Source organism: Rhinoderma darwinii, chromosome 1, assembly GCF_050947455.1.
Source record: "Rhinoderma darwinii isolate aRhiDar2 chromosome 1, aRhiDar2.hap1, whole genome shotgun sequence".
NCBI classification, from domain to species: domain Eukaryota; kingdom Metazoa; phylum Chordata; class Amphibia; order Anura; family Rhinodermatidae; genus Rhinoderma; species Rhinoderma darwinii.
Window position 1 is genome coordinate 322,068,679 of NC_134687.1, and position 27,949 is coordinate 322,096,627.

Genomic DNA, 27,949 nt, shown 5'->3' on the forward strand with positions numbered 1-27,949 from the left:
CTGGGTGGGGTATTGGGTTGAGTGGTTTATAGGGTGACAGAACAAGAGGTATTGGTACAGTATATTGCTGTACAGCATGACAGGACAGGGGTGTTGGTATACAGAAAATGGCCTCATTCATACGACCATAGCCGTGATTACGGTGCAGACAGGCCGCAGAGTGTCATCCACAGGCCATCCGCAATCGCGAACCATGCACGCACAAAATGTGCATTGACTTCAATGAGGCCAGACCGCAATTGCGGTGCATATAATGACATGTCCTATTTTTTTTGTGGTCCACGCTCAGGGCAATGCACGGACCGTGCAAACCATAGTCGTGTGCATTGGCCCATAGGAAAGCAAGTGTTCTATACTATATGCAATTGCGGATAGAATACGGCCGCAAATGTCGTGAGCATGAGGCCTAAAAGCACATTGGGGCAGTTATAGGGTGCCTCACCTTTTCCTCCTCCCTGTCTCCAGCCTCACCGCTCTTCTCCCTGACCAGCCACCGCCGTTTCTGTGTTGGGGACTTTCGGTGAGGGGACACCATGTCCTGGAGGACTCAAGCCCTGGGGAAGCTCCTGTGTCACCAAGGCAGGCGTTAGGGTGGCAAACTGGGCAATTGCTCAGGGCCCCCATCCTCTCAGAGCCCCCAACCCACTATAACAGACCTAGCGGCTGCTAAAGGCCCTGATGCATGAGGGAGAGGGGGCTAGCGACTGCCACATTCAGTTGTAGCTGCGTCCTAAGTGACGGTGCCAAAAATGCCTGTATAAAAGCAGAAAGAAAAGGAGAAATGGCTGTTATATTGTATACATTGTTGTACCAAGTGTTTTGTTTTTAAAGGTATTTTTTTAATGGCCCAGAAGAGATCAAGGGCTCATATTTTTTTATCCTTCTCAATAGCGATTGCAGCCAATGAAAAATTAGGATTTTTTATTTTTTTTATTTAGGCCTATGTTACATAAGAATATATCTTTTGACATTGTTCCGAGTTCAAATCCTTGCTCTCAGATAGAACTACAAGAGGTGTGTTCTGTGCCTGAACTTTATGTATCTGAGGATAAGCACACTCATGAGGAATGTTGGAAGACTATTCTGTCAACTACCTACGTAGAAGGTAATATAGAAATCATGTGGGTTTATCTCGTATTGTTGTGTTTAAGTATAAGGGTATGTTCACACGACAGCGCAAAATACGTCTGAAATTACGGAGCTGTTTTCAGGGGAAAACCGCTCCTGAATTTCAGACGTTTTTGCTCGTACTCACGTTTTTCGCGGCGTCTTTTACGGACGTAATTGGAGCTGTTCTTCATTGGAGTCCATGAAAAACAGCTCCAAATACTTCCCAAGAAGTGTCCTGCACTTCTTTGAAACGGACGTAATTTTACGTGCCGTCTTTTGACAGCGACGCGTAAAATTACACCTCGTCTGCACAGAACATCGTAAAACCCATTGCAAGTAATGGGCAGATGTTTGCCGATGTATTGGAGCCGTCTTTTCAGGCGTAATTCGAGGCATAAAACGCCTCCATTACGTCTGAAAATAGGTCGTGTACACATACCCTAAACCTCTCATTAAATTGCAATGACAAAAAAAGCAATTATAATCAATTTGCTTTAATTTGGAATTTGATAATCCAGAACGTCTGATAACTTGCCACTTGCTTCCAACACTGAACCACAATATAATGTGGAATTTCAGAAGACCAACAGAGGAAGACCGAGCAGAGAGAACCAATTAGAAAATTACTCTGGTTTAAAAAAACAAACAAAAGTCTAGTCCTCATGCACACAAGGTGCGGAGACAAACGGATAGTGATTCAGGTCAGCAATACGAACCTCTTTTACAGACCTCGTATCTCCATGTGGTGCCCCCATGTGTCTCAGCGATAGAATATGGTCCACAAGGCAGCATGCAATATAGGATTCTGCATTTTTTTTCCATGGGAAAAAGCCTCCGTATAATTATGGTCCATCTGTACAACACAGATCCCTAATACAGTCATTAAGCCTCAATCATACTTGTTTATTAACCCTTTCAGGACCAGACTAATTTTTGTATTTATGGTTTTGTTTTTTCCTCCCCGCCTTCAAAAAGTCACAATGTCTTTGTTTTTTCGTTGACACAGCCAGATAAGGGCTTAATTTTTGCAGGACAAATTGTACTTTCTAATGGCACTATTTAATATTCTGTGTGATGTACTGGGAAGCTGGAAAAAAATATAGAATGGGGAACCATTTTCTTATGGGTTTCGTTTTTACGGTGTTCAATGTATGGTGAAAATGACACATTATCTTTATTCTGCAGGTCAGTACGATTACGGTGTAGTTTTTGTTATGCTTTAGTACCTTTAAAAAAAAATGCAAATGTTTGAAAAATACAAAAAAAAATATATCGAGGGAAAGGGGGGTGATTTGAATTTTTATATTTATATTTTATATAAGGGCTTTAACCTGTGATCATTAGATTGCTTATGCCATAGACTGCAATATTACAATATTGCAGTCTATGGCAAAATCACTGCATTGCTGTGGAGACCTGCCTCAGGCAGAGCTCAATAGCAATATTCCTATAGCAGGGCTGGGAGCGTTCAGAAGGCTCCCGGCTGCCATAGAAACCCAGTGGCTCCCGCGATCTCACCACACGGGAGCCAGTGAGCGACCCCAAGTTGAAAGTGAAAGTAAAAAAAACCTCAGATGCTGTTGGTCACACCTGACCACGGCATCTGAGGTGTTAAATGCCTGCGATCAGGGTCCCTGCTGTGTAACACTCTCCGAGCAGGCACTATTTTTAAAATAACCCTCTCCCGACATAAATAGCTAGTCTAGCGATGGGAGAGGGTTAGAGGGATTTGGTGTTTTGAACAGGTCAGTGTTTTTTTTTTGGTGTCAGTTGACACAGAGTCTATTGGGGCTCAATGTGACGTGGAAGCCACGTCTAAATCAGCGCCAAAAAAATGGCAAAATCACCCCCCATTGGGGGCAGAGGCGGTTTTTTTTTTCCCAGGCAGCTTTTGGCTGCTACGGTAAAAAAAAGTGGCATGTTCTATTTCGCCACGGTTTCCGCCTCTGACAGAAAAAAACAGCAGCACTCGATTCTGAGCATTTTTTGCAGTGTTTTGCCATTAGATTCAATGGCCGCAATCAAAAAACGCAGTGAAAAATGCGGGAAAAAAAAACCGCTGGCAGTTCAAAAACAGGAATTTTGAGGCAGATTTTTTTTTTTTGCCTACAAAAAAACTCAGTGTGAACTACTCCTTAAATTAATGTTTTTACACACTTTTTTTTCTGGAGTTTTTCAAGTCCCATAGAGAAGTTACATAGTACGGTTGAAAAAAAGACATGTCTATCAAGTTCAACCAAGATATGGGAAAGGAATGGGAGATTTACAGTTCTCACAGTAAAGGAAGCTTGTCGCTTCTGCAGATTGAACCTTTTTTTCTCCAGCCGGAGAAGTCTATGAGAAAAACGCCTGAAAAATAAAAAACATACCAGTAGCATGCTGTGTTTTGAAAAACCCAAATACGCAACAAACCAAAATGCTTTGTATTTAGAATTTTCAATAATTAACTATAGGCTTTTAATTAACATCTAGCCGCAGTATTTTTTTTACCTAAAAAAAGCTGTGAAAAACGCCAACGAAAACACCATGAAAAATGCAGCAAAACATTGCGTTTGAATCAAGTCTAAGGGCACATTCACACGTGGCGGAATTGCTGTGGAATTCCACTGCGGACATTTTTAGGCAAGTTAGTTCAGACATTGTGGGAAAACTCTGCTGCGGACCATAGGGAATTCGCCGCGTATTTTCTGTCCGTAATTTCGGACGGAAAAAACGCAGAAGAACACAGTAGCGGCATAGTGGATGAGATTTAACAAATCTCATCCACACGCTGCGTAAAAATTCCAAGCAGAAATTGACCAGCGGTGCGTAATTGGCCTGGACTGGTCGGCTATCTTATATGTATAGGAGTTTCCCAGTGTTGGGGAAAAAAGCATCATTCATGATGGATTTTAACTATCCTTCCCGCAGGAGATAAGCCACTGCCAGAGGTGTCTGGCAGTGGTTTATTCACCTCTACTCATTGAGTGCATATGCATACATATCATTTGTTACTGTGTGCATCATTGGCCACGGCCTGATTTTGAGTTTGATGTTTTGCAACTAACTCCTGTTTCATACCATTAATACTGTGACAGAAACTGCATCGGGCCCTAAATACCATCTGCCAGGGGGCTGCCACCTTACTGTCCCATTGAATGATTTCAATTAGAGATCTTGGGAACCATTAGTAATTGATACAGAAAATATACCCAATTAATGTATTTTTTTTTGTTGTTTGATGCTGCTGTGTCATAGCCCCATTAAGCCCTGTTCATGTGGGGTATGTGTACCCACTGGGCTGCTGTAGCGGAGTAGCAGCTGGCCAAACAAGAGTGAAAGATAGTCCTTAGGACAAGAGTACCTGGATAGAAGACTTGGCAGACGCTTGACTTGGCAGACGCTTGACTTGGCAGACGCTTGACTTGGCAGACGCTTGACTTGGCAGACGCTTGACTTGGCAGACGCTTGACATGGCAGACACTTGACTTGGCACGGACACTTGACACAGATGTACTGTTGTTGTCTGGACCCTCAGGCCGGCCCGGGCACAGATGGTGAACTCAACTCTGACACTAGACTTCATCTGGAACTAAACACAATTACTGGATATGGGATACAGGAAATATGGATACAGCTAAGGAACCATTTGCAGAAGAAACCTGGGTAGACACAACAATGCTCAGGCAAGGAGGAAGTGGGCAGAGTCCTTTTTAAAGTCCAGGGTGGTTTGGGATTGGGCAGGGACAATTTTACTGGTGCACGCTCTGGCCTTTTAAGACTGGGAACGAGCGCGCACCTTAGGGGAAACAGTGGAAAGATGCAGCCACGTGTGCCGGTGAGGGAGATGCCGGCAGGTACTAAGTGTCCTGCGGATGACGCTGCTGGTGAGTAGGGAATGCCGGTGGTCAGCGACTGCAGGCATTACAGTTCATGTCACATTTTTGCACTACTTTTAGCTTGTACATCGGAAATGCTCCCGACGTACAAGCTAAAGGTGTTCATAGGGCTCCATTGTCAGACAGAGACGTCACTTCGACGTCATCTCGGCAGCACAGTAAACAAAGACTGGCGGGGAGCACCGAATCTGTGGTGACAGAGCGGCGTGCGATTTAACTTGTATGGATTTGGCCCATTTTTTTGTGATCCTGAACAACCCCATTAAAGCTATTTTGATGTCAACAGACAAGACAGACACATCTGGGGAATTTATCAACCACTGTATGACATATTTTGTGCAATAATTAGCCTTTTACGCCCCCCACGCCAGTTTAAAAAAAAGTGGGCAGACCTTAGCACAATGGGGGGCACCCACGGCCTTACAAATTCACTATAATTTTTTGTGAAAATCTTTGCCAGCTCGTAGCTGGCATAGATTTTCCTTTGTGGCACACGGACAGCCAAAGATGCGATTTATTTATTAAGAGGCGTGTACCTCTTAATAAATTAGTTGCATCTTACACTACACTTTTCAGATTAAGGGTGGCGTATGAAACGGCATTCTTAATAGCCACCGCCCATTGCATATAACTGAAACTTTTTCTTTAACTAGCAATATAAATTATAATTCAAGTCATTCTGTGAAATGTTTGAAATTTTCAGACCATCTTCTGCCAGAGGAAACTGTTTTCGTAGACCACCTTGCACAATTTGGACAGCATCTACCTAGATTGAGTTCTCTACTAAGCAGATTAAAAACATTTCCTATAAAAGACCCCCTTGTGGACTGGCAAAGAAATCTTCCTGCAGAGAAAAGGCTTTTCAGGTATGCTTATCAATTTCTTTGAAAATATGAAAAAATTAAAGGGAAAGTGTCACCTATATTTTTTCGTTTTTTCATAATTAAAACCAGATAGTGTAACATAATCTTTTTTTCTAATCTGTTTTTATTTTTTGATTGTAGCTTTTTTTATTCTATTTTCTTTACATGATTATGTAGGCAGCCATCTTGTCTGAGCTGCTGTTAACAGAATTTAGAGATATGCTTTATAGCAGCCACATGACCATAGGAACCTGTGAACTGGAGGGGGACCATTGACTTTTATGGGAGTGTTTTCAAGGCATGCTCTGTGACCTGTGCAGGGGTCATTGTGTAGGAAGGGATAGAAGGGGCGTTGCTTCCATCATTTATTGTCAATGGGGGATCCTGTGTTATCTGTATAGTGGTGTTACATTTTATTGTAATACTGCCTGATGATAAAAAGATGACTGCTGAAACGTGAGCTCTACAGATCAGGAAGGGTCAGTCTATTATGAATGGTGGATCCTGTGTTATTTATATATAGAGGTGTTACCTATCATTGTGATCCTGCCTGTGATGATAATGAGATGACTGCTGAGAAGTGATCTCTACAGAACAGGAAGGGTCAGTCTATTATGAATGGTGGATCCTGTGTTATTTATATATAGAGGTGTTACCTATCATTGTGATCCTGCCTGTGATGATAATGAGATGATGCTGAGAAGTGATCTCTACAGAACAGGAAGGGTCAGTCTATTATGAATGTTGGATTCTGTGTTATCTATATATAGAGGTGTTACCGTTCATTGCAATCCTGCCTGTGATTATAATGAGATGACTGCTGAGAAGTGATCTCTACAGAACAGGAAGGGTCAGTCTATTATGAATGGTGGATCCTGTGTTATTTATATATAGAGGTGTTACCTATCATTGTGATCCTGCCTGTGATGATAATGAGATGATGCTGAGAAGTGATCTCTACAGAACAGGAAGTGTCAGTCTATTATGAATGGTGGATCCTGGGTTATCTATATATGAGGTTTTACCTTTTATTGTAATCCTGCCTGTGAAGTTAATGAGATGATTCTGAGAAGTGACCTCTACAGAACAGGAAGTTTCAGTCTATTGTGAGGCTCAGTGGCCAGGGTGAAAACTGCAAGATTTTTAGATAATTTTTTAATATAGATAATGACAAAGACAATTTTTTTTAAAAATCACCCAAAATTCTTAAAAATATATTTCTTTACAATTAAAGCAAAGGTTCACTTACACTACTCTTTTCTGGAATCGTTTCTTTTATGAGTGAGTCTGGATTCACACACAGTGTTTTGCTGCGCTTTTCGTGCAGCCAGATGTTCCTTTAAAGTCTATAGTGAATTATTCATAAGACTACAAACAAAGAACTTAGATTTTTGCTGCTTTTGGGTTCAGTGGTGTTTTTTCAAAACCAGCATGCTCTGCGTACAGCGTTTTTTTTTCTGCTGTTTTTCTCATAGGTTTCTCTATAGAACTTCATAAACGCAAGGAAAAATGCATGCACAAAATGACACTGAATGCCATACAAAAAACTCATTTTTACAAGCGCTTTTTCCATGAAAAATCCCTGTGTCAAGGAGGACTAGGCATGGGTTTGGAAGGGTGTTTCAAGAACCGCATTAAAAATAATTTTCTAGAATAACAGCTTTTGAACAAACTGGTTGTAAGAATTGGGTTTTTTATAGATCTCATTCAAGTAGACTACTAAACAAACATAGAGAAGATCTCAGAAAATGTCATTCACAAATTCCTGAAGACATCTGGGGTATTAGGGAGCCCAAATGTGCTGAAAATGTTCATCAAGAGTGTTAAAAGCTATCTTCAATTCGTCCCCTTCACGAATCCAAATAAGATTGTAAGCGCCTCTAAGATCCAATTTAGTGAAAAGTCTTGCACCTTGCATGTGATCAAAAAGTGCTGAAATTAGGGGTAACGTATATTTGTTTTTGACCGTGATTTTGCCGATACATGTCCACGATTGTCGATACAGGATCGAAATGTTCCGTCTTTTTTTCCACCAAGAGGAATCCGACTCCAGCAGGGAAATGTGATTTAAAATTAACCCACTTTCCAGGTTCTCCTTTATGTAGAGAGACTCCGCTTCCGTTTCCTGAAGTGATAACGGATAGACTTTACCTTGAGGTGGTAAGGTGCCAGGAAGCAAGTCTTTAGCAAAATCATAGGTCCTATACGCTGGTAATGTCTCTGCTTGCTGATTACTAAAGACATCAGGGAGCTCAGCATTAGACTTGGGCAGGCAGTTCAAAGTCAGATTTTAAGTAGGAGGTCAAATGACAGGCAAACGCCATTTGTGACAAGACTCTCCCCACCGAGTGATCTGGCATGTGCTCTAATTCACTATCGGTGTATGTTGCTGAAGCCAGAATATTCCCAATAATGGACTGATGAACCTTTTGTAAAACATAAAATGAAGTTTGTTCAGAGTGGAGTACTCCAACTTGAAGAGACAATGGAGAAGTAACATACCTGATGACTTCAGGCAGAACATTAACGGAGGAAATAGATAGTGGTTTCTTGAACGGAGTTACTGGGATCTGATACTGAGAAACCAGAGACTGGTGCATGAAATTGCCAGCTCATCCTGCATCCAGAAGGGCTTAGATTCTAAAACATGAAGCCGTGACAAACAAAAGGATGGTTATAGTAATCGTGTTAGAGGAAGAAACTTTACCTAGAGTAGCATCTCCTACTTGCCCTAGGCACTGGAGTTTTCTGGCTCCATATGGCAATCTCTTAAGACATGACCCTTTTCGCAGCGGAGTAAAAAATTATTTATGGCGGGAAGACCGAGCGGAATGCCGACCACAGGTAAGCGGGGGACGGTGGCCGACATGGCGGCTTACCATGACAGAATCAAACATATCAATGAGTCAGACCACAAAAATATTATTTCCTTTACTAGGTTATCTCTTTGGTACGGGACCCCCGTTCTAGTGATCGGTGGGGATCCTAGTGATGGTGTCTCCAGCAATTATACATTTATCATTTAGCCTCTGTATAGCCTGATAAACGTGTTTAGTGGGGAAACCCCTTTAAGGGGTGTTAGAACCTTGGCAGAATCCAGGGACCACAGGGCTTGGGCGCCCATAGTGATCTGGTTAAACATACTCTATGCTTGTCAAGGGTAGGGTAGATGGGAAAGGGGGGGGCTTTATTGTTTAGACTATTACCCAAGTAACCACATATACCTGGAGGCAGCCCTGATGACATGTCTACTTTGTTGAAAATGTATGAAATTTTTTTGATGCACAAAACTGACATAGTGGGATTGCAACATTCTACCAGGGCGCATATATATATATATATATATATATATATATATATATATATATATATATATATATATATATATATATATATATATTTTGGGGTGGCAAAATGCCATATTTTCTACTATATTTCTAGTTGAACACAAATTGGGGAACATTTACTAAGAGTAATGTGAAAGAAGTGTAATATTTGCCATATTACTTGACATGGTGCACATCTGTTAAGGAATACTTTGCACACTCCTTACAACAATAGATTTCATATATAAATGGGTGCATACAATGTAATGAACAACCAATATATTGTATAGAATACAGTTTTATAGAAGTGACCTGAAATGTCCTCAGTCTCCTCAGTTAAGGGAAGGTATGTTTTTCTTCTTCTGAGACTGAACATAACTGAACATAACACTGCAATAGGTTGAAGTTGGTTAACAAAACAGAAACAGTTGATTTTTATCCAGCTCACCAACCAAGTAGATGCGCGGAGGGAGGGTGCAGGACTGCACCAAATTGTAGCAGAAAGGCAAGAAGTTTCCATCATCAATATCTTGAACAAAATGCGGCTTTTATTGAGGTTCCATAAAATCAGGGACAACACCTAGAACAGAAGCTGACCGGTTTCAGGCCCGAGTGGCCCTTAGTCTAGCATAGGTATCTCAAGCATGCGGCCCCTGGGGCTGTCATCTGCGGCCCGCGGGACACAGAGCCGCTATTATCGGCTCTGCTCCGAGACTCTGGAATTCCCCGACATCGCTGTCCACATATGAACAGCGATGTCTGGGGCTTCCCCAGAGCCGGAGTCCCGAGCAGAGCGCTGGTGTCGGCTCTGCTCCGGGACTCTGTGGAATTCCCTGACATCGCTGTCCACATATGAACAGCGATGTCTGGGGCTTCCCCAGAGCCGGAGTCCCGAGCAGAGCGCTGGTGTCGGCTCTGCTCCGGGACTCTGTGGAATTTCCTGACATCGCTGCCCATATATGGATAGTGTGTCAGGGTCTTGCCCAGAGCGGAGCAGAGCGCTGGTGTCGGCTCTGCTCCTGGACTCTGTGGAATTCCCTGACATCGCTGTCCACATATGAACAGCGATGTCTGGGGCTTCCCCAGAGCCGGAGTCCCGAGCAGAGCGCTGGTGTCGGCTCTGCTCCGGGACTCTGTGGAATTCCCTGACATCGCTGCCCATATAAGGACAGTGTGTCAGGGTCTTGCCCAGAGCGGAGCAGAGCGCTGGTGTCGGTTCTGCTCCTGGACTCTGTGGAATTCCCTGACATCGCTGTCCACATATGAACAGCGATGTCTGGGGCTTCCCCAGAGCCGGAGTCCCGAGCAGAGCGCTGGTGTCGGCTCTGCTCCGGGACTCTGTGGAATTCCCTGACATCGCTGCCCATATATGGACAGTGTGTCAGGGTCTTTCCCAGAGCGGAGTCCCGGGCAGAGCGCTATTATCGGCTCTGCTCCGGGACTCTGGGGAAGCCTCTGACATCGCTGTCCATACATCGACAATGATGTCAGGGGCTTCCCCAGAGCAGGAGTCCCAGTGATGTCAGGAGCACAGCTAGAGTCCCAGGAAGAGCCTACTAGCACTCTGCCTGGGACTCCAGCTCTGGGCAAGCCCCTGACATCACTGGGGCAGCCTCTGCAGAGGGCACTGGGGCAGCCTCTACAGAGGGCACTGGGGCAGCCTCTACAGAGGGCACTGGGGCAGCCTCTACAGAGGGCACTGTGGCAGCCTCTACAGAGGGCACTGTGGCAGCCTCTACAGAGGGCACTGTGGCAGCCTCTGCAGAGGGCACTGTGGCAGCCTCTGCAGAGGGCACTGTGGCAGCCTCTGCAGAGGGCACTGTGGCGTTATCTACAAGTGGGTGTGTGACAGTATCTGAAGAGGACACTGGCATTATCTAGGGGTGTGTTGCATTATCTACAGAGGGCACTGTGGCCTTATCTACAGAGGGCACTGTGGCCTTATCTACAGAGGGCACTGTGGCCTTATCTACAGAGGGCACTGTGGCCTTATCTACAGAGGGCACTGTGGCCTTATCTACAGAGGGCACTGTGGGCTTATCTACAGAGGGCACTGTGGCCTTATCTAGGGGTGTGTTGCATTATCCACAGAGGGCACTGCGGCACTATCTAAAAAGGGGCTGCCCAATCTTGACATGTGTGCTAACTGAGCCGCCGGACTGCATTTAGCGACACTTAAACTGGAAAGCTGGATTGTTGAAATAAGCACGTGGAGAAATATCTCAAATTTTAAACCTAGCACTATCATTATAGTAATGTAGTATTATTATTATAGTAATATAGTGTTATAGTAGTTCAAATAACTAATTGATTAACAATAATTTTGTATTGTATCAAATTTGAAAATAATGCGGCCCGTCAACTTCCCATTTTTTCTATATGCGGCCCACTTACCCGGCCGAGTTTGAGACCCCTGGTCTAGCATATTGGTTAACAGGTTTATCCGGATTTGGTTAAAAGAGGAAACATAACTCTCATCTTCTATGAGAATAGCTGTCCCTGGTTTCCAAATTGAGCACTGATCACCTAAAATGTACTATTCAATGTTTCACTCATTACTCAGAGGGAACATTTTATACACAAAAGCCACAATCCCCTTATTATTCACTGTAAAGGAGAGCTATGTGGTATGAAGGAAACGCTATACTTTTATGTAATATCATGCCATTTCATTTTGTTTTGTAGAATGAAGACATCAATAGAAGAAGACTTGAAGCCAAATCTACTCTTGGAAGAGTTCCATGTGCTGCCTGCAAGTACAGATGAGGTACAGAGCACCACAGTTTAGCAGTTGCAAGTAAACACTACTGGATTTGTGTAGCATGTATTATCTCTGATATGACAAGTGATTAGATAAACTGCTTGAGATGAGATAAACATCTGTACAAATACTTTTTTTGTAAATTCTTACTGCTAGCGAGCCTTTGACAGTCCTTGATATCTGGTTATCACAAAAGTACTGAACGTCTGTCTTTACACAGTTATATGTATTACTAATTGTCAGTTACTGTAAGATAATGAAACTGTTCCCAGAAATGTGCCCCAAAGAATAGAACTTTTTTTAGCCAAAAGATGCTGCATAGGTAGCCAACCTACCTGACCTCATTCTGGTAAACATGCATCTCTTCTACCACCTTAAGCTCTGTTCACACTTGCGTTAATGCTTCTGTTCATAACAAAAGCTACGCTTTCCCAGATCCATTTTACAGAAAAAATTGCGCTCCAGAATTTTGCGGTGTTTTTCATTTAATTTTTAATGGCGTTTTTATCTACGTTTTTTAGGTGCGTTTTTTGGGAGAGCCAGATGTTACATTAAAGTCTATATTCAAATATAAAACGCACTTCATACACTGCGGTTTGGTTTGTGGTGTTTTTTTTTGTGGTCACTGGTGTATTTTTTCCCAATAGGCCTCTCTATAGGACTTTGAAAAACACTATAAAAAACTGAATGTACAAAATAACACGAAATAAAAAAACACCACCAACAACGCATGTTAAAACGCCATAAAAAATTGCATTTTTACATTAGTTTTTTTTATGCAGCTGAAACGCTAGAAAAAACATCTACTGCATGTGTGAATCCAGCCTAAAGAGGAGCTGTCACCTCTGCTGACATGTATGTTTTGGTAAATACTTTTGTTCCCCATAAAATGACAATGCTAGAGCATCTTTTCTTAGAACTATCAGGGTATGTTCACACGGAGTGTTTTCGGGCCGTAAAAGTCCCAAAAAATGGCTGAAATATCTGAAGCAGAACGCCTCCAAACATCTGCCCATCGATTTCAATGGGAAAAACGGCGTTCTGTTCCGACGGAGCATTTTTTACGCGGTCAAAACGGCCGCTTAAAAAAGCAAGCGGGTCACGGTGCATGTCACTTCTTCAGCTGTTAAAAACGCGACTTTGATTAAAAAATGGGCTGAAAATCAGGAGCCGTATTTTGAGACGTCTTTTATTTTGTGTGCGCACATAACCTTAGTGTTGTTCTGTTATTCCTCCTCGAAATCTATCAATGAATTACAGCTAGAAGCGACCGTTCTCCTTGTCAGTGGGGTGTGTCCCTATTGTCAGCACTGATTGGACAGTGTCAGTGTGTAGGGACACGCCCCATTAAAAATATTGTTGTGGATTCTTGGTGTGTACCTAAGCTATGCCAAATTCTGGCGGCATATTTGTATTTATCCAAAGTATTCTGAAATTGTCTTGTTGTTTGACAAAAAAGTTGTTGAATTACTTTACATTACAAAAAAACAGGTCAGTGTATGTGTATTTCAAACAAGACTTTCTGATCAAGCTAGACCGTTCATGGCAATTTGTCTTTTGCTATTATCTGCATTTTGTTTACATCACACAGTAGGTATAATATAGTTAATTCCATTTTAGAATTGCATCATTTTGCTACAAAACCATCTATATCTTTTTACTTGTTTGCTATTGCAGACATTCAGACATTTACTTTGTATATACCTTTGTGTTTTTTTTGTTTTTTTTTATTACTATTCCACACTTTTGAAAAGAATAAGGGCATGGTCAGACGTGGCAGAATTTTTTCGCTGCAAGTGTTGCTGCAGATTCGTTACAAATTTGCAGCAACATTTTCATATTTGACAGATAATTCAGACGTTGCAGATATCACAGCGGACTTGCCACAGATTTCAGTTTTTGCATTGCAAAGGCGGAAATCCGCAGTGAAATTCCGCTGCTTCTCCGCAACAAAATGTGAATGTTGCGGAGTGAAAATTCTGCACCGCAGCCTAAACTCTGCACAGTTATTTTCTGCAACATCTGAACTAACTTACCTAGAAAGGTATAGAAACCAATGTAAAAACCGGCTGCTGCAGATTTCCACTGCGGACTGTCCGCAGCGGAATTCAACAGCAATTCCACCACATGTGAATGTGCCCTTATAGCTCTCAACTTGGTTAGTAATTCATTTAATGACAGATCATAGTTTTTTTTTTAATTCACAAATTGCCCCCCCCCCCCAATTGTTCCATATGCGACCTCCTAGGGCATGTTCTGACGTGGCGGAATTGCAATCCGCAGTGGAAATCTACAGAAGCCGTTTTTTTCATTGGTTTCTATACGATTTTAGGTAACTTCGTTCAGACGTTGCGGAAAACAACAGTGCAGAATTTAGGCTGCATTGCAGAATTTTCACTCCTCAGCATGCACGTTCTGTTTGTAATATGACTTTAACCCCTTCCCGCCGGATCACGTATATATACGTCATTAAAATCGGTGGCTTACCGCCTTTTCACGTAAATATACGTCATGGAGATGAAGCTGGCTCAGGAGCTGAGCCAGCGACATCACCACCGGGTGACAGCTGTATGTTACAGCTGGCACCCTAAGGTATCGGCCAGGACCGGAGCTAGCATCCGATCCGACCGATTAACCCCTCACATGCTGCGTTCAATAGAGATCGCAGCATGTGAGGAGTTTATAGCCACCGGCACCCCAGCAACGTGATCGCTGGGTTGCCGGTGGCTGCAAAGGCGATCGGAGGGCTAATGCTTACCTCCCGATCAGCCTGTAACGGAATCCTCCTATGCCCCGTCGTCGGCGGGGCCCAGGAGGCTTCCGGTAACATCGGCAAGATGGCGCCGGCTCAGCTTCCGGCTCAGAAGCTGAGCCGGCGTCATCAGCAGTGGGTGTCCGCTGTATGTTACAGCGGACACCCCGATCTATCGCCAGGAACCGGAGCTAGCTCCGATTCCTGGCATTAACCCCTTCGATGCAGCGATCCATTGTGATCGCTGCATCCTAGAGGTTTGTAGAAAATCGGCAGCCTTGCCATGCGATGGCAAGGCTGGCGACTGCTACCATGGCAACAGGAGCCCTAACAATGGACTCCTGTCTGCCATTACGTAAGCTGATTAGGCCCCGCCCAGAGGCGGAGCCTAATCGGCTTGCTGTCAGTGAACAACTGACAGTTCCAATACATTGCACTACATAGGTAGTGCAATGTATTAGAACATCAAACAAATAGTTGGACATTCAAGTCCCCTAGTGGGACTAAAGAAAAGTGTAAAAAAAAGTGTAAAAAAAGTAAAAATAAAAGTTGGAAAACATACAATAAAAGTTTCAAATAATAACACAAAACACAATCGCCCTTTTTCCCTTATAAGTCATTTATTATTGAAAAAAATAATAAAGCCATACATATTTGGTATCGCAGCGATCGTAACGACCTGAACTATAAAAATATTATGTTATTTATTCCGCACAGTGAACGCCGTAAAAAAAAAACTCAAAAACACTGCCATAATTACTGTTTTTTTGGTCACTGTCTTCCAAAAATTGAAATAAAAAGTGATCAAAAAGTCGCATGTATCCAAAAATGGTACCGATAAAATCTATACCTCGTCTCGCAAAAAAAACAAGCCCTCACACAGCTCCATCGACGAAAAAATGTAAAAGTTATGGCTCTCACAACTTGGCGACAGAAAAAATACATTCTCTTTCCAAAAGTAATTTTATTGTGCAAAAAGTTATAAAAAAGTTCTATAAATTTGGTATCGCCGGAATCGTACTGACCCGCAGAATAAAGGTAACATGTAGTTTATAACGTACGGTGAACGGTGTATATAAAAAAAAAAGTGGCACAAGCTGGGCATGACATTTGACACTGAATTGGCATATCTAGGGAAACTATTTAATTTGTACCTTCCGCAGCGCAATCATTTATGGAAAAGACACGTGGGGTGAAAATGCTCACTACACCTCTTAATAAATGCCTTGAGGGGTGCAGTTTCCAAAATGGGGTCACTTCTCAGGGGTTTCTTTTATTATTTCACATCAAAGCCTCTGCAATTGTGAACCAATACTTTATAAGTCGCCAAATTAGGCCTCAATTTTACATGGTACTCTTTCACTCCTGAGCCCTGTCGAATGTCCAGGCAAAAGATTAGGGCCACATGTAGGGTGATTCTAAAACAGGGAAACACCGCATAATAATTGAGAGCTGTCTTGTTATGGTGGCACAAGCCGGGCACCACATATTGGCGTATCTAAGGAAAAATTCCCATTTTCATTCTCCCACATCGTGTGCACACAAATTTCTGCAAAACACCTGTGGGGTTAACATGCTCACTACACCCCTAGGTGAATACCTTGAGGGTGTTGTTTCCAAAATGGCGTCACTTCTGGGGGGGATCCACTGTTTTGGTCCCACATGGACTTTGCAAATGCAACATAGCGACCAGAAACCAAATGCAGCAAAATCTGTACACCAAAAGCAAATGGCGCTCCTTCCCTTCTGAGCCCTGCCGTGTGCCCAAACAGCATTTTACGACCACGTGTGGGGTATTGCCGTACTCCAGAAAAGTTGCTTTACAAGCGTTGGGGTTCTTTTTTTCCTTTATTTGTTGAGAAAATTAAAAATTTGGAGCTAAAGCTACGTCTTATTGAAGAAAAAGGATTTTTTTTATTTTCACTGCCCAATTCTAATAAAATCTATGAAACACCTGTGGGGGCAAAATGCTCACTACACCCCTAGATGGATTCCTCAAGGGGTGTAGTTTTCTCAATGGAGTCACTTTTTTGGCGTTTTCACTGTTTTGGTACCTCAGGGGCTTTGCAAATGCGACATGGCCTCCACAAACCATTCCTGCTAAATTTGAGCTCCAAAAGCCAAATGGCGCTCTTTCCCTTCTAAGCTCCGCCGTGTGTCCAAACATCCGTTTATAACCACATGTGGGGTATTGTTTTACTCGGGAGAAATTGCTTTACAAATGTTGTGGTGCTTTTTCTCCTTTAGTCCTCGTGGAAATTAGAAAAAATTAGCTAAACCTACATAATCTTTGAAAGAATGACGATTTTTATTTTCACGGCCTACTTCCAATAATTTCTGCAAAAAACCTGCGGGGTCAAAATGCTCACTATACCCCTAGATAATTTCCTCAAGGGGTGTAGTTTCCAAAATGGGGTCACTTTTGGTGGATTTCCACTGTTTTGGCACCGAAAGAGCCCTTGAAACCTGACATGGAGCCTAAAATATTTTCTAATAAAAAGGAGGCCCAAAATCCACTGGGTGCTCCTTTGCTTCTGAGGCCGGTGCTTCAGTCCATTACCACACTAGGGCCACATGTGGGATATTTCTAAAAACTGCAGAATCTGGGCAATAAATATTGAGTTGCATTTCTCTGGTAAAAACTTCTGTGTTACAAAAAAAATAGAATAAAAATGAATTTCTGCAAAAAAAAAATGAAATTTGAAAATTTCACCTCTACGTTGCTTTAATTCCTGTGAAACGTTTAAAGGGTTAAGAAACTTTCTAAATGCTGTTTTGAATACTTTGAGGGGTGAAGATTTTAAAATGGGGTGACTTTTTGGCGGTTTCTAATATATAAGGCCCTAAAAGCCGCTTCACAACTGAACTGGCCCCTGTAAAAATAGCCTTTTGAAATTTTCTTGAAAATGTGAGAAATTGCTGCTAAAGTTCTAAGCCTTGTAACGTCCTAGAAAAATAAAAGGATGTTCAAAAAACGATGCCAATCTAAAGTAGACATATGGGGGATGTTAATTAGCAACAATTTTGTGTGGTATAACTGCCTGTCTTACAAGCAGATACATTTACATTTAGAAAAATGCAAATTTTTGCAATTTTTCACCAAATTTTGGTGTTTTTCACTGGTAAATATTGAATTTATCGACCACATTTTTCCACTATCATAAAGTCCAATGTGTCACGAGAAAACAATCTCAGAATCACTTTGATAGGTAAAAGCGTTCCGGAGTTATTACCACATAAAGTGAAATATGTCAGATTTGAAAAAATGGGTCTGGTCCTGAAGGCCAAAATGAGCTTGGTCCTGAAGGGGTTAAGGACAATAATTACTGACACCGGGATTATATTCGTTTTGTCTTTACTGAACATGCAGAAAATATGACAACAGTCAAAAACTTGAGCTCTAGGCAAAATATAACTGGTGCTCGGTAAACAATACAGTCTCTGCTTTTATCCGGCACTTCAATATAACACAGTCTCTTATAATCCGTAATGATTAAAATATGTTCTCTTTATCCGGTGCCTTAGGATAATAAAGTCTCTTAGCTTCCAGGTTTAGTGTAATGTGATCTTTGAGGTCCGGCAATGTAATACAATGCACTCTCTGATGAGCCGGCAGTTAATGGCTCTATGTTACCTTATGCTCAAAAATGGCGTCTTCAGCTTCTTGCTCTAAACACTCTCTTCTTAACTCCGCCGGATCTCCTTAACTTGGAACTCCAGTAAATGCGTGTCTGATACTTCACATTACTTATGCTCTGCTGCTGGCCAGAATGCTCTTTATCTTTTACAGTTATCTGAGTCACAATGTCTTCCTTACTTGCTACAGCTCTCTCAGTCCAGTCTCTCTCTCTTCCTGTCCAGCGCTTCTCAGACCTCTCTCCAGACACTTCCTCACTAGACCTCTCTTGTATATCCCTCCACACACTAAACACTGTCGATGTACTAACCTCACAGCGCCCTCTAGTGGCCGGCCACAACCTCCCATTTCTCAATGCCATACAATCCTTTTGCTGGGTTACATCTTTTCCCCCAGGTTTATCAGTTGCCGTCCCGGCAACTTGCTGTGGCGTCACAAATCCTTCAAACCTAGAAGGAAGTCTTCCAAAATTGGATCGCTGAGAATGACGTACCTGTGACAACTCTTCTTCCACAGGAGTAACATTCTCTTCTTGTACTTCACTGGTACTTTCTTGTCTCTCTGGTACTTGAACCGGCGGACTCCACCAACCTTCATCTATGGGAACGGGTGTTGCAACAGGAGGATCTCTAGTGTTTGCTTCTGGTTCACGACTTATAAATGTGCAGGGTCTCAGCATATTTCTGTGTACGGTTTTCAAAGGGCCACTACTACCCTCCGGCTTGATTACAAATACAGGAATATATGGATTGGGCTGACGCACCACCTCATACGCCAAGGTTTCCCACTTCCATTGCAGCTTTCCTGCTCTTCTTGCACCCTGGTTTCGCACGATTACTCTATCACCCACTTGCAAAGGTAGTTCCTTCAATTTCTGATTTACTGTAAGATCATGAGGCCCCAGTCTCTGCGCCACTAAATTATACATTTCTTGTACCTTGCGTCGATGACCCCACATCCAGGTCTGCGGAATCCACTCTTCTTGTTCTTCCGGGATAGGCATCATTAAATTTAGGGGACATCGTCCATTTCTTCCGAACATTAACAGAAAAGGAGAATATCCAGTAGTGGCATGTACAGTGTTATTATAGATCCAGATTAATTCTGCAATGTAGTCAGGCCATCTCTCTTTTTTTTGTTTCTCCAGTGTTCGCAACAACTGCAATATGGTCCGATTCATCCTTTCACAGGCCCCGTTCCCTTGAGGGTGATACGGGGTCGTGCGGGTCTTTTTAATCTGGTACAATCTGCATAATTCTTCTATTACTCGCCCCTCAAAACAAGCTCCTTGATCAGAGTGAAGCTGTGAAGGACATCCATAGGGTAAGATGAAATGAGTCCACAATCCCTGTGCCGCAGATTCAGCCGTTTGATCTCTGGTAGGTACGGCCACTGTGAATTTGGTGAAGTGGTCTATCACAACCAATAAATATCTGTACCCTTGTAAATACTCATCTACTGTCAAATAGTCCATCATGACCAACTGTAATGGATAATGCGTCTGTATATGCCCCACCGGAGCTTGTTGTTCAGCCGCTCTGGCCAGGGTGCAATTTCTACAGTTCTGACACACTTTCTGTGCCACTGCAAACAGCAAAGGATGATAGTAGAATTGTTGCAACCAACGGAAAGTCTTTTCAGGACCATAATGCCCCTTTTTCTCATGCATCCACTTAACCGTACTTTCTAACTCTCGCTCCGGCAACACAGCTTGCCAGACGGGTCCTTCCATGGTCGGTAGGAATACTCGGCGGTACAATATCCCTTGTTTTACTGCCAATCTATCTCGTTGGCGATATATTCTCTGTCCCACTCCAGACAATCGCAATCGCTCTCGTTGATTGGGTCGGTATCTCTCTAGCACCCATCTTCTTACAGTCCGAATTTGAATATCTTGCAACTGCTGTTTCTTCCATTCTTCAGCAGTCCATTGATCGATGGTTTCTCTTATGGGCTCCCCAGTATGCACCGGAGCACTTTGAATATTCTCACCTGGCATCTGATCATGTACTTCATTGGCAAGGAAATTAGGAGTCTCTGTTTCCTCTAACTCCTCTTCAGTCAGTCCTTCAGGCAAATCTACTGGATTACGGGACAGGGCATCTGCATTCCCATTAGCTCGTCCTGGGCGGTACTTCACAGTAAATTTAAATTTGCTAAGTCGTGCTCGCCAACGTTGCTCCATAGCACCCAATTTGGCCGAGTCTAAATGAACCAATGGATTGTCAGTCCATAACACACACTCTGCGCCCAGCAAGATATCTGCAAATCGCTCGGTAACCGCCCATACGACTGCCAAACGTTCCAACCGGAATGAGCTATAGTTGTCCGGATTCTTTTCCCCATCTCTCAGCGTCCGACTGGCATAAGCAATGACACGTTCCCGTCCATTCTGCACTTGAGAAAGAACAGCTCCTAATCCTTTTAAACTTCCATCGGTACACAAAACAAATGGTAGAGAGTAATCTGCATACGCCAAGACAGGAGCACCAGTTAGTCGTCTTTTTAACTCTTGGAAGGCTTGTTCAGCCTCTATCCCCCAAGTGATACTTCTCTTATGATCGACTCCCGGTTTGGTTCCATTCAGTAACACATATAGGGGAGCAGCCACCTTAGCAAAATTCTGTATGAACCGTCTGTAATATCCAATCAGTCCTAGGAAACTTCTAAGCTCTGTTACTGTCTTTGGTACCGGCCATTGTTGCACGGCTCGTACTTTGGCATCCATTGGTTGTACACCGTCTCTAGTAACCACGTGTCCCAGGTACTCAATTCTTTCTTTAAACAAGTGACATTTGCCCGGTTTTAGTTTTAGACCATGTTCTTCGATACGCGTAAGTACCACTTTCAATCTTTCCAAATGTTCTGTGAAAGTGGTTGAGAAGATAATGATGTCATCTAGGTAGATGAGCAAACATTCAAAGTTTAAATCTCCCAAACAAACTTCCATCAAGCGCTGAAATGTAGCTGGTGCATTGGTTAGACCGAACGGCATTCTCAAAAATTCGTATAACCCCATAGGGGTGATGAATGCAGTCTTTTCTCGATCTTCTTCTGCAACTGGTACTTGCCAGTACCCACTGGCCAAATCCAGGGTAGAGAAGTATTTGGCCTTACCCAAAGCCAGCAAAGAGTCTTCTATTCGTGGTAAAGGGTATGCATCTCTGACGGTGCAGGCATTCAATCGCCGGTAATCTACACAGAACCGCAAGCTTCCATCTTTCTTCCTTACTAATACTATGGGAGAAGCCCATGGACTTTTACTGGGTCGGATAACATGACTGTCTAGCATGCGTTTTAGCAACACTTTGGCTTCTTGATAAAAAGCGGGCGGAATGGTACGGTATCGTTCTCGTACCGGGTGAGCATTTCCCGTATGTATTTCATGTTCTAAAGTTGTTGTCAACCCAAAGTCTGCTTCATTCTTGGAAAAAGCCTTGGAGTGCTCTCCTAACACTCCCGCCACTTCATCTATTTGTCTGGTAGTCAAATCCGTTCCTTCTAAAGGTATTTGCTCCAGTAATCGCCTCCCAATGGTGTCATTAGCTTGAGTGGTGGCTCGACACACTGTAACCACAGCTACACTTTCACAAGGATAACTCACTTGCCAATCTGAACGGCTTTCCACTTGTTCCTCCCTCACCGGAAACACTTCAGCTACTAGTTCCCGGGGAAATAAGGTTACATTTTGTTTCGTGATATTAACCACTCGTAATAATACTTGTCCAGCCTGTACCTTGCATATCGACCGGGCCACGGCTACTCCTTCTTTCTGCAGAGCTGATTCAATTAACACAGTGGTGCCCTTTAACACTTTATTAGTACCCACTGGCAAGGGTAACAACATTTCATGGCCTGCTGGTACTTGTATACTTCGAGAGGCTGGTATCTTAACCAGTCCTACCCTTCCAGGCCAATTTAACAGTTCTCCATTAATGCGACAATGTTTTAAAGTGCGCTGTAAAGCCATTTGAGAAGGTCGTTGAGTGGGTATTTGTTTCCAGTATTTTGGGCCCAGCTCTTGTGACATTACTCCATCTAAGTCCCGCAATATATTCATTCCTAGAATCACGGGAATTTCAGAGTCCATAGCTTTTTCTACTATGATAACCCCCTTTTTGTTCAAATCACGATTCCATATTGAAATGTCCATTTGTATAACTCCCAGGATAGGGATAGGTAAACTATTAGCTGCCTTGAGTCTTATCCAAGTGTCACTCTTCTCACATAACAAGGAAGGGAAATAAGTTTCAAACACAACTTTATCCATAGTGGTCACTTGAGATCCAGTATCGATTAAACATGACAACTCAACGCCATTGAATTTTGCTACGACGACGGGACATTCCCCCACTATATCTGTAGCATCTAACGCAGGGCATGTATCCGTGGACTCCCCTGTAGTTTGCCCCTCAACTACAGGTCGTTCTAGTTTAAATTCCTGCGATTGCTCTGATATTGCTAGAAATTGCATGCGTTCTCACTGTGTCCTGCTCGGCCACAATTATAGCAGATGGTAGGGTCTGGAGCATTCCTACCTTGCTTCCTCCCATCTGCAAACGACTGTCTCTCTTGTGAGTATCGAACTGGAGTTCCAGGGTCAGGCTTATTAGTAATAGCGGCTTTCAACTCTCTCATGGCACCTTCCAATGACTCCATCCTTGCCTCCATGTCGGGGTTCTTCTTGGTTACAATTTCTGCTTGCCTGACCACCGTATCAGTGCTGGCCGATTCCTCTTTTTCCAATGCGATAGCTTCCGTCAATAATTGATGAATCGTCATATCTGGTTCTTTCTTTAACTTTTCCTTCAGAGTTCTCCTTAACGGTGGATTCTTGAGACCTATTACAAACTGATCCCGCAATACAACGTGTACATTGGTAAAGGACCCGGCTGATTGTTCTTCTTTACGTTGCAACATTGCCATTATTTCCTGTAATCCATTTGCAAACTGCGCCAGTGTCTCTTCTTCTTTTTGCTGGCGGGCAAAGAATCGCTTCCTTATCATGCCCTCAGAGGACGTATCCCCATACACATCATCTAATAGCTGCCGAATTTGTTCGAAGGTTTGCCGGTGTCGTGCTGGCTGTAACAAAACGGTTTTCCTAGCTTCTCCTTCTAAGGTACTTAGCGCCAATTCTACTTTTAAATGTGGAGCGACATTACAGAGCCGTGCCGCTCCTTCCAGCCGTTCACTCCAATCTTCCAACAATAGATCAGATCCATTAAACTTTGGCAAATGATTTAAGAGGGCTCCCACCGGTATCATTGGATGGGTCACACTGGATGATAATGTTGTCTCGTCCATTGTATCTGCATCCATCCTGCCGACTACGCCAAGTTGTAATATGACTTTAAGGACAATAATTACTGACACCGGGATTATATTCGTTTTGTCTTTACTGAACATGCAGAAAATATGACAACAGTCAAAAACTTGAGCTCTAGGCAAAATATAACTGGTGCTCGGTAAACAATACAGTCTCTGCTTTTATCCGGCACTTCAATATAACACAGTCTCTTATAATCCGTAATGATTAAAATATGTTCTCTTTATCCGGTGCCTTAGGATAATAAAGTCTCTTAGCTTCCAGGTTTAGTGTAATGTGATCTTTGAGGTCCGGCAATGTAATACAATGCACTCTCTGATGAGCCGGCAGTTAATGGCTCTATGTTACCTTATGCTCAAAAATGGCGTCTTCAGCTTCTTGCTCTAAACACTCTCTTCTTAACTCCGCCGGATCTCCTTAACTTGGAACTCCAGTAAATGCGTGTCTGATACTTCACATTACTTATGCTCTGCTGCTGGCCAGAATGCTCTTTATCTTTTACAGTTATCTGAGTCACAATGTCTTCCTTACTTGCTACAGCTCTCTCAGTCCAGTCTCTCTCTCTTCCTGTCCAGCGCTTCTCAGACCTCTCTCCAGACACTTCCTCACTAGACCTCTCTTGTATATCCCTCCACACACTAAACACTGTCGATGTACTAACCTCACAGCGCCCTCTAGTGGCCGGCCACAACCTCCCATTTCTCAATGCCATACAATCCTTTTGCTGGGTTACATGTTGTGGAAAAGCAGTGAAATTTGACTGTGGATTTCAGCCTTTGCAATGCAATGTGATATCTGCAACATCTGAATTACCTGCATAGTGGTTCAGATCACACTAGACTTGATAGGTGCACGAAATGGGGTCCCAACATAGATCACAACTAGAAAGAAGCATTCAATTGTGACCAAAACTTTGCACCAAGCCACTGGCATTAAAATAAAATAAAAAAATAAGATTTTTTTTCAATCTGAATTACCTGTAAAAATATGCAAATGTTGCTGCCGCGAATTTGCATCAACATTTGCAGTAAAAAATTTTCGCTACGTCTGAACATGCCCTTAGGGCACGTTCAGGCCACAGAGAAAATCTGCAGCAGACTTTTCTTTCTTCAGTTTCTATAGCTTTTTAGTTTACTTAGTGCAGGCATTTTAGAAAACAACGGTGCGGAAAATAGCTTGAAGTCCAGAATTTACATTCCGAAGCATCCTCAGTCTGTTGTGGAGAAGCAGCAGATTTTCCCTGCGATTTCAGCCTGTGCAATGAAAAGGCTGAAACCTGCGGCAAGTCCGCCTCGAAATCCACACGTCTAGATTCGCCCTCACATAATCAAATTTTGCAGCAGATTGAATCGCTGCATAATTGCTGCAAATGTGCAGCAAAATCTGCAGTGGGAAATTTCTGCCGCGTCTGAACGTGCCCTTATTGTGACTACCTCTCGCCCCACCCCTGTACAAATAACATTTGCCACATTAAAGTACAATGCACTTTCTTATTTGGGACTAGCAGTGTCTCTCCCTGCCTTGTACTCTGGAATTGAAAGAGTCTACACAATCCAGATTGCCCGTGTCTGAACTCATCACAATTCTGCAGATTGCTCCTGAAGAAATGTCAGAGGAGGATGGAAAGACAAACATAACAGGTAATGGGAATGCATGCACGATGCTATTTTTTGTATTTATCTTACAGTTGCAAGCAACAAGATCTAATCTGTTCAGACCGAAGAGGGCACTTACCTTTCAAAAGAATAAATAAAATCCACTTTTTACAGTTTGCACCAGTGTAAAAGTACAGCAGTATCAGCTGCACTTTTAGTATGGTCATCTACTTTCTACTTTTACAGATGCTTCTGTTCCATCTTAAAGCAGTTTCACAAGACAGACCGGGCCGGATTAAGGTTGGTTGAGGCCTCTGGGCAAAAATGTTCTACCTCTCCTATATGTAGCTGCAATAGGGGGTTAGGAGGAGTTCCAGAGGTGGGATTGGGGGTCCCCACCTAACCCCTATTAAAGCCAAATATAGGAAAGGTGGCCACACATGCCCATGGCCCTTTCAATTGAAGTATATAGACGTAATGGAGACAGCCGAGTGGTAGAGGCCCCAGGATATGTGTCCCATGTGCCCACCCTATAATCTAGCCGTGAAGAAAAAATATTTATGGCATATTGACTAGAAAGCCCACAAATTTGTTAAGGTGGGGCTCTAACCACTGATCCCTACTAATCCGAAGATCGGGGATATCCGATCTTTGGTAGGGAATGAAAGAGATTTAAAAAGAGTCAGCAGCAAGTAATAAACAGAAAGTAAATAGGACATATGGAAACTGTCAAGTGAGTGCAGTTTTGGTGAAGCTTTTCTTTTTTGGATTAAATTAAATGAATGAGGAGTATTAGTCTCCCCTTTAAAGGGAATGTGTTGCCAGAAAAACATGTTTTTTTTTTAAAAATTAAACATTTAGTGTGTGGGTGATTAAACATGGTTCAAATTTTTTTTATTTTTTTCACGAGTCAGGAAATAGTCAGGAAATATTATAAATTAATTCTAATTTATAATACTACCCATTTTTGGTCACTAGATGGAGCTAGTTCCCAAAATTGCAGCATTGCAACATTGGGTTAAAAGCCCTCGCTCTAGTGAGCTCTCAGCATCCCCCCCTCCTTTATCCTGGCTAGTGCCGGGATAAACGAGGGGTTTGAAAGGTTTAACCTCCTACACTGTGTGTCGCCATTTTTTGAGGTAACCCACAGTGTAGTAGGTTTACATACAGTAGTAAACACACACAAACACTAACATACATTGAAATCTCTTACCTGCTCCTGCCGCCGCGGCTCCCTCCGGCCCGTCCGCTCCCTTTGCTGCCGCTGTTCCATGTGCACAAGTCCGGAAGCCGCGACCGGAAGTAGTAATATTACTGTCCGGCCGCGACTTCCGGTCCACAGGAAAATGGCGCCGGACGGCGCCAATTTCGAATAGGACTGTGTGGGAGCGGCGCATGCGCAGTTCCCACACAGACGCCGTACACGGCAGTCAATGGGACGGGAGCCGTTCGCAGTCCCTATGGGACTGTGGCTGCCGTACTCCATGTCTGTGTGTGTCGTTAATCGACACACACAGAAATGGAACAAAAAATGGCAGCCCCCATAGGGAAGAAAAAAGTGTAAAAATAAGAAACAGTAAAACACAAACACACAAATGAAAATAAACGTTTTTATTAAAGCACTAACATCTTTAACATATAAAAAAATTATTTGTGATGACACTGTTCCTTTAATACTTTTCTTCTCTGTTGAAATCACTTCTGGCTTTGACTCAAAGGAAAACCATCCAAACTGAGCAGTGTGGATCTGGTTTACAATTTTTCCTTCCGGTAGCTCATGCGTTTAGACTTTAGTTTCCAATTATTGGCAGACAGATAAATAAAGAACACAGTCCAATGTGATGCTGTGTGTAGAATATGCTGATTAAACTTAGATCTAAGGTGGAAGAAATACAGCTATATTTGTTGTATACGCTCTGGCAGTTTTGATGTTGTTATTGTTATTATTCATTGTCTCGTAAATGTCTTCTCTAAACTTTGATTATACATTTGTCAATGCACATTACAATGCATCTGCTGCACTGAGACCTTTACAACGGTTATCTCAGCAGTGCAGAATGTATGTATAACCATATAGGATTGTCATGAGCCTTCAATTTGATGGAAAGTGATGTCTGCCTTGCAAGTGTGTTGTCTAACGCAATTACAAGGAGATTAACAATCAGTCTTTGGTGGATGTAAGAAACTTAAAAATGCTGCATATATATCAAATGATGAAACCATAAAATGTCTCTTTTGATCCCAACTTTACATGTGCTACCCTTGTTATGATAGAGCTTGTATCTGTTTTCAGGTTTATCTACCAAAATATCTCCTGAGGATGATTATTTCATTGAGCGAAATACAATTCAAAGAAACTTAGATCCATGTAAAAAAGAAGATATGGAGGACACTGGTAAATTAAATAACAAATAGTGTTTTATATATATATATATATATATATATATATATATATATATATATATATATATAAACAATCCTTAGAGCCCAGTTACATTTTCAAATGATATGTTTGTTCTTAAAATGGTTGTAACTTTCTAACATGTCAATCTGAATGTCATATGAAATGTCATTACAAAAGTGATGGGAATTAGGGCCTCTTCATATCAGCGTTGCCGTTCCGTTGAGGGGGTTCCGTTGCAGCTTTCCATCAGGGGAACCCCTCAACGGAAAGGCAAGCGGAAACCTTAGCTTCCGT

The 27,949-nt window shown here is 42.6% G+C and overlaps 1 protein-coding gene across 12 annotated transcripts in view; it reads left to right on the forward strand.

Annotated features, from left to right (window-relative positions):
- Positions 1-27,949, forward strand: part of SHOC1 (shortage in chiasmata 1) — a 307,702-nt gene that overhangs the window by 26,718 nt on the left and 253,035 nt on the right. For 7 of the 12 annotated variants that reach the window (XM_075825602.1, XM_075825601.1, XM_075825600.1 and 4 more), the window contains 5 exons: positions 939-1,105; positions 5,692-5,854; positions 11,863-11,944; positions 25,161-25,296; positions 27,545-27,646. In XM_075825602.1, the coding sequence (XP_075681717.1) occupies positions 939-1,105; positions 5,692-5,854; positions 11,863-11,944; positions 25,161-25,296; positions 27,545-27,646 (650 nt within the window). The remainder of the gene's footprint in view (positions 1-938; positions 1,106-5,691; positions 5,855-11,862; positions 11,945-25,160; positions 25,297-27,544; positions 27,647-27,949) is intronic. The other 5 variants (XM_075825607.1, XM_075825609.1, XM_075825611.1 and 2 more) reach the window with 3 other exon arrangements.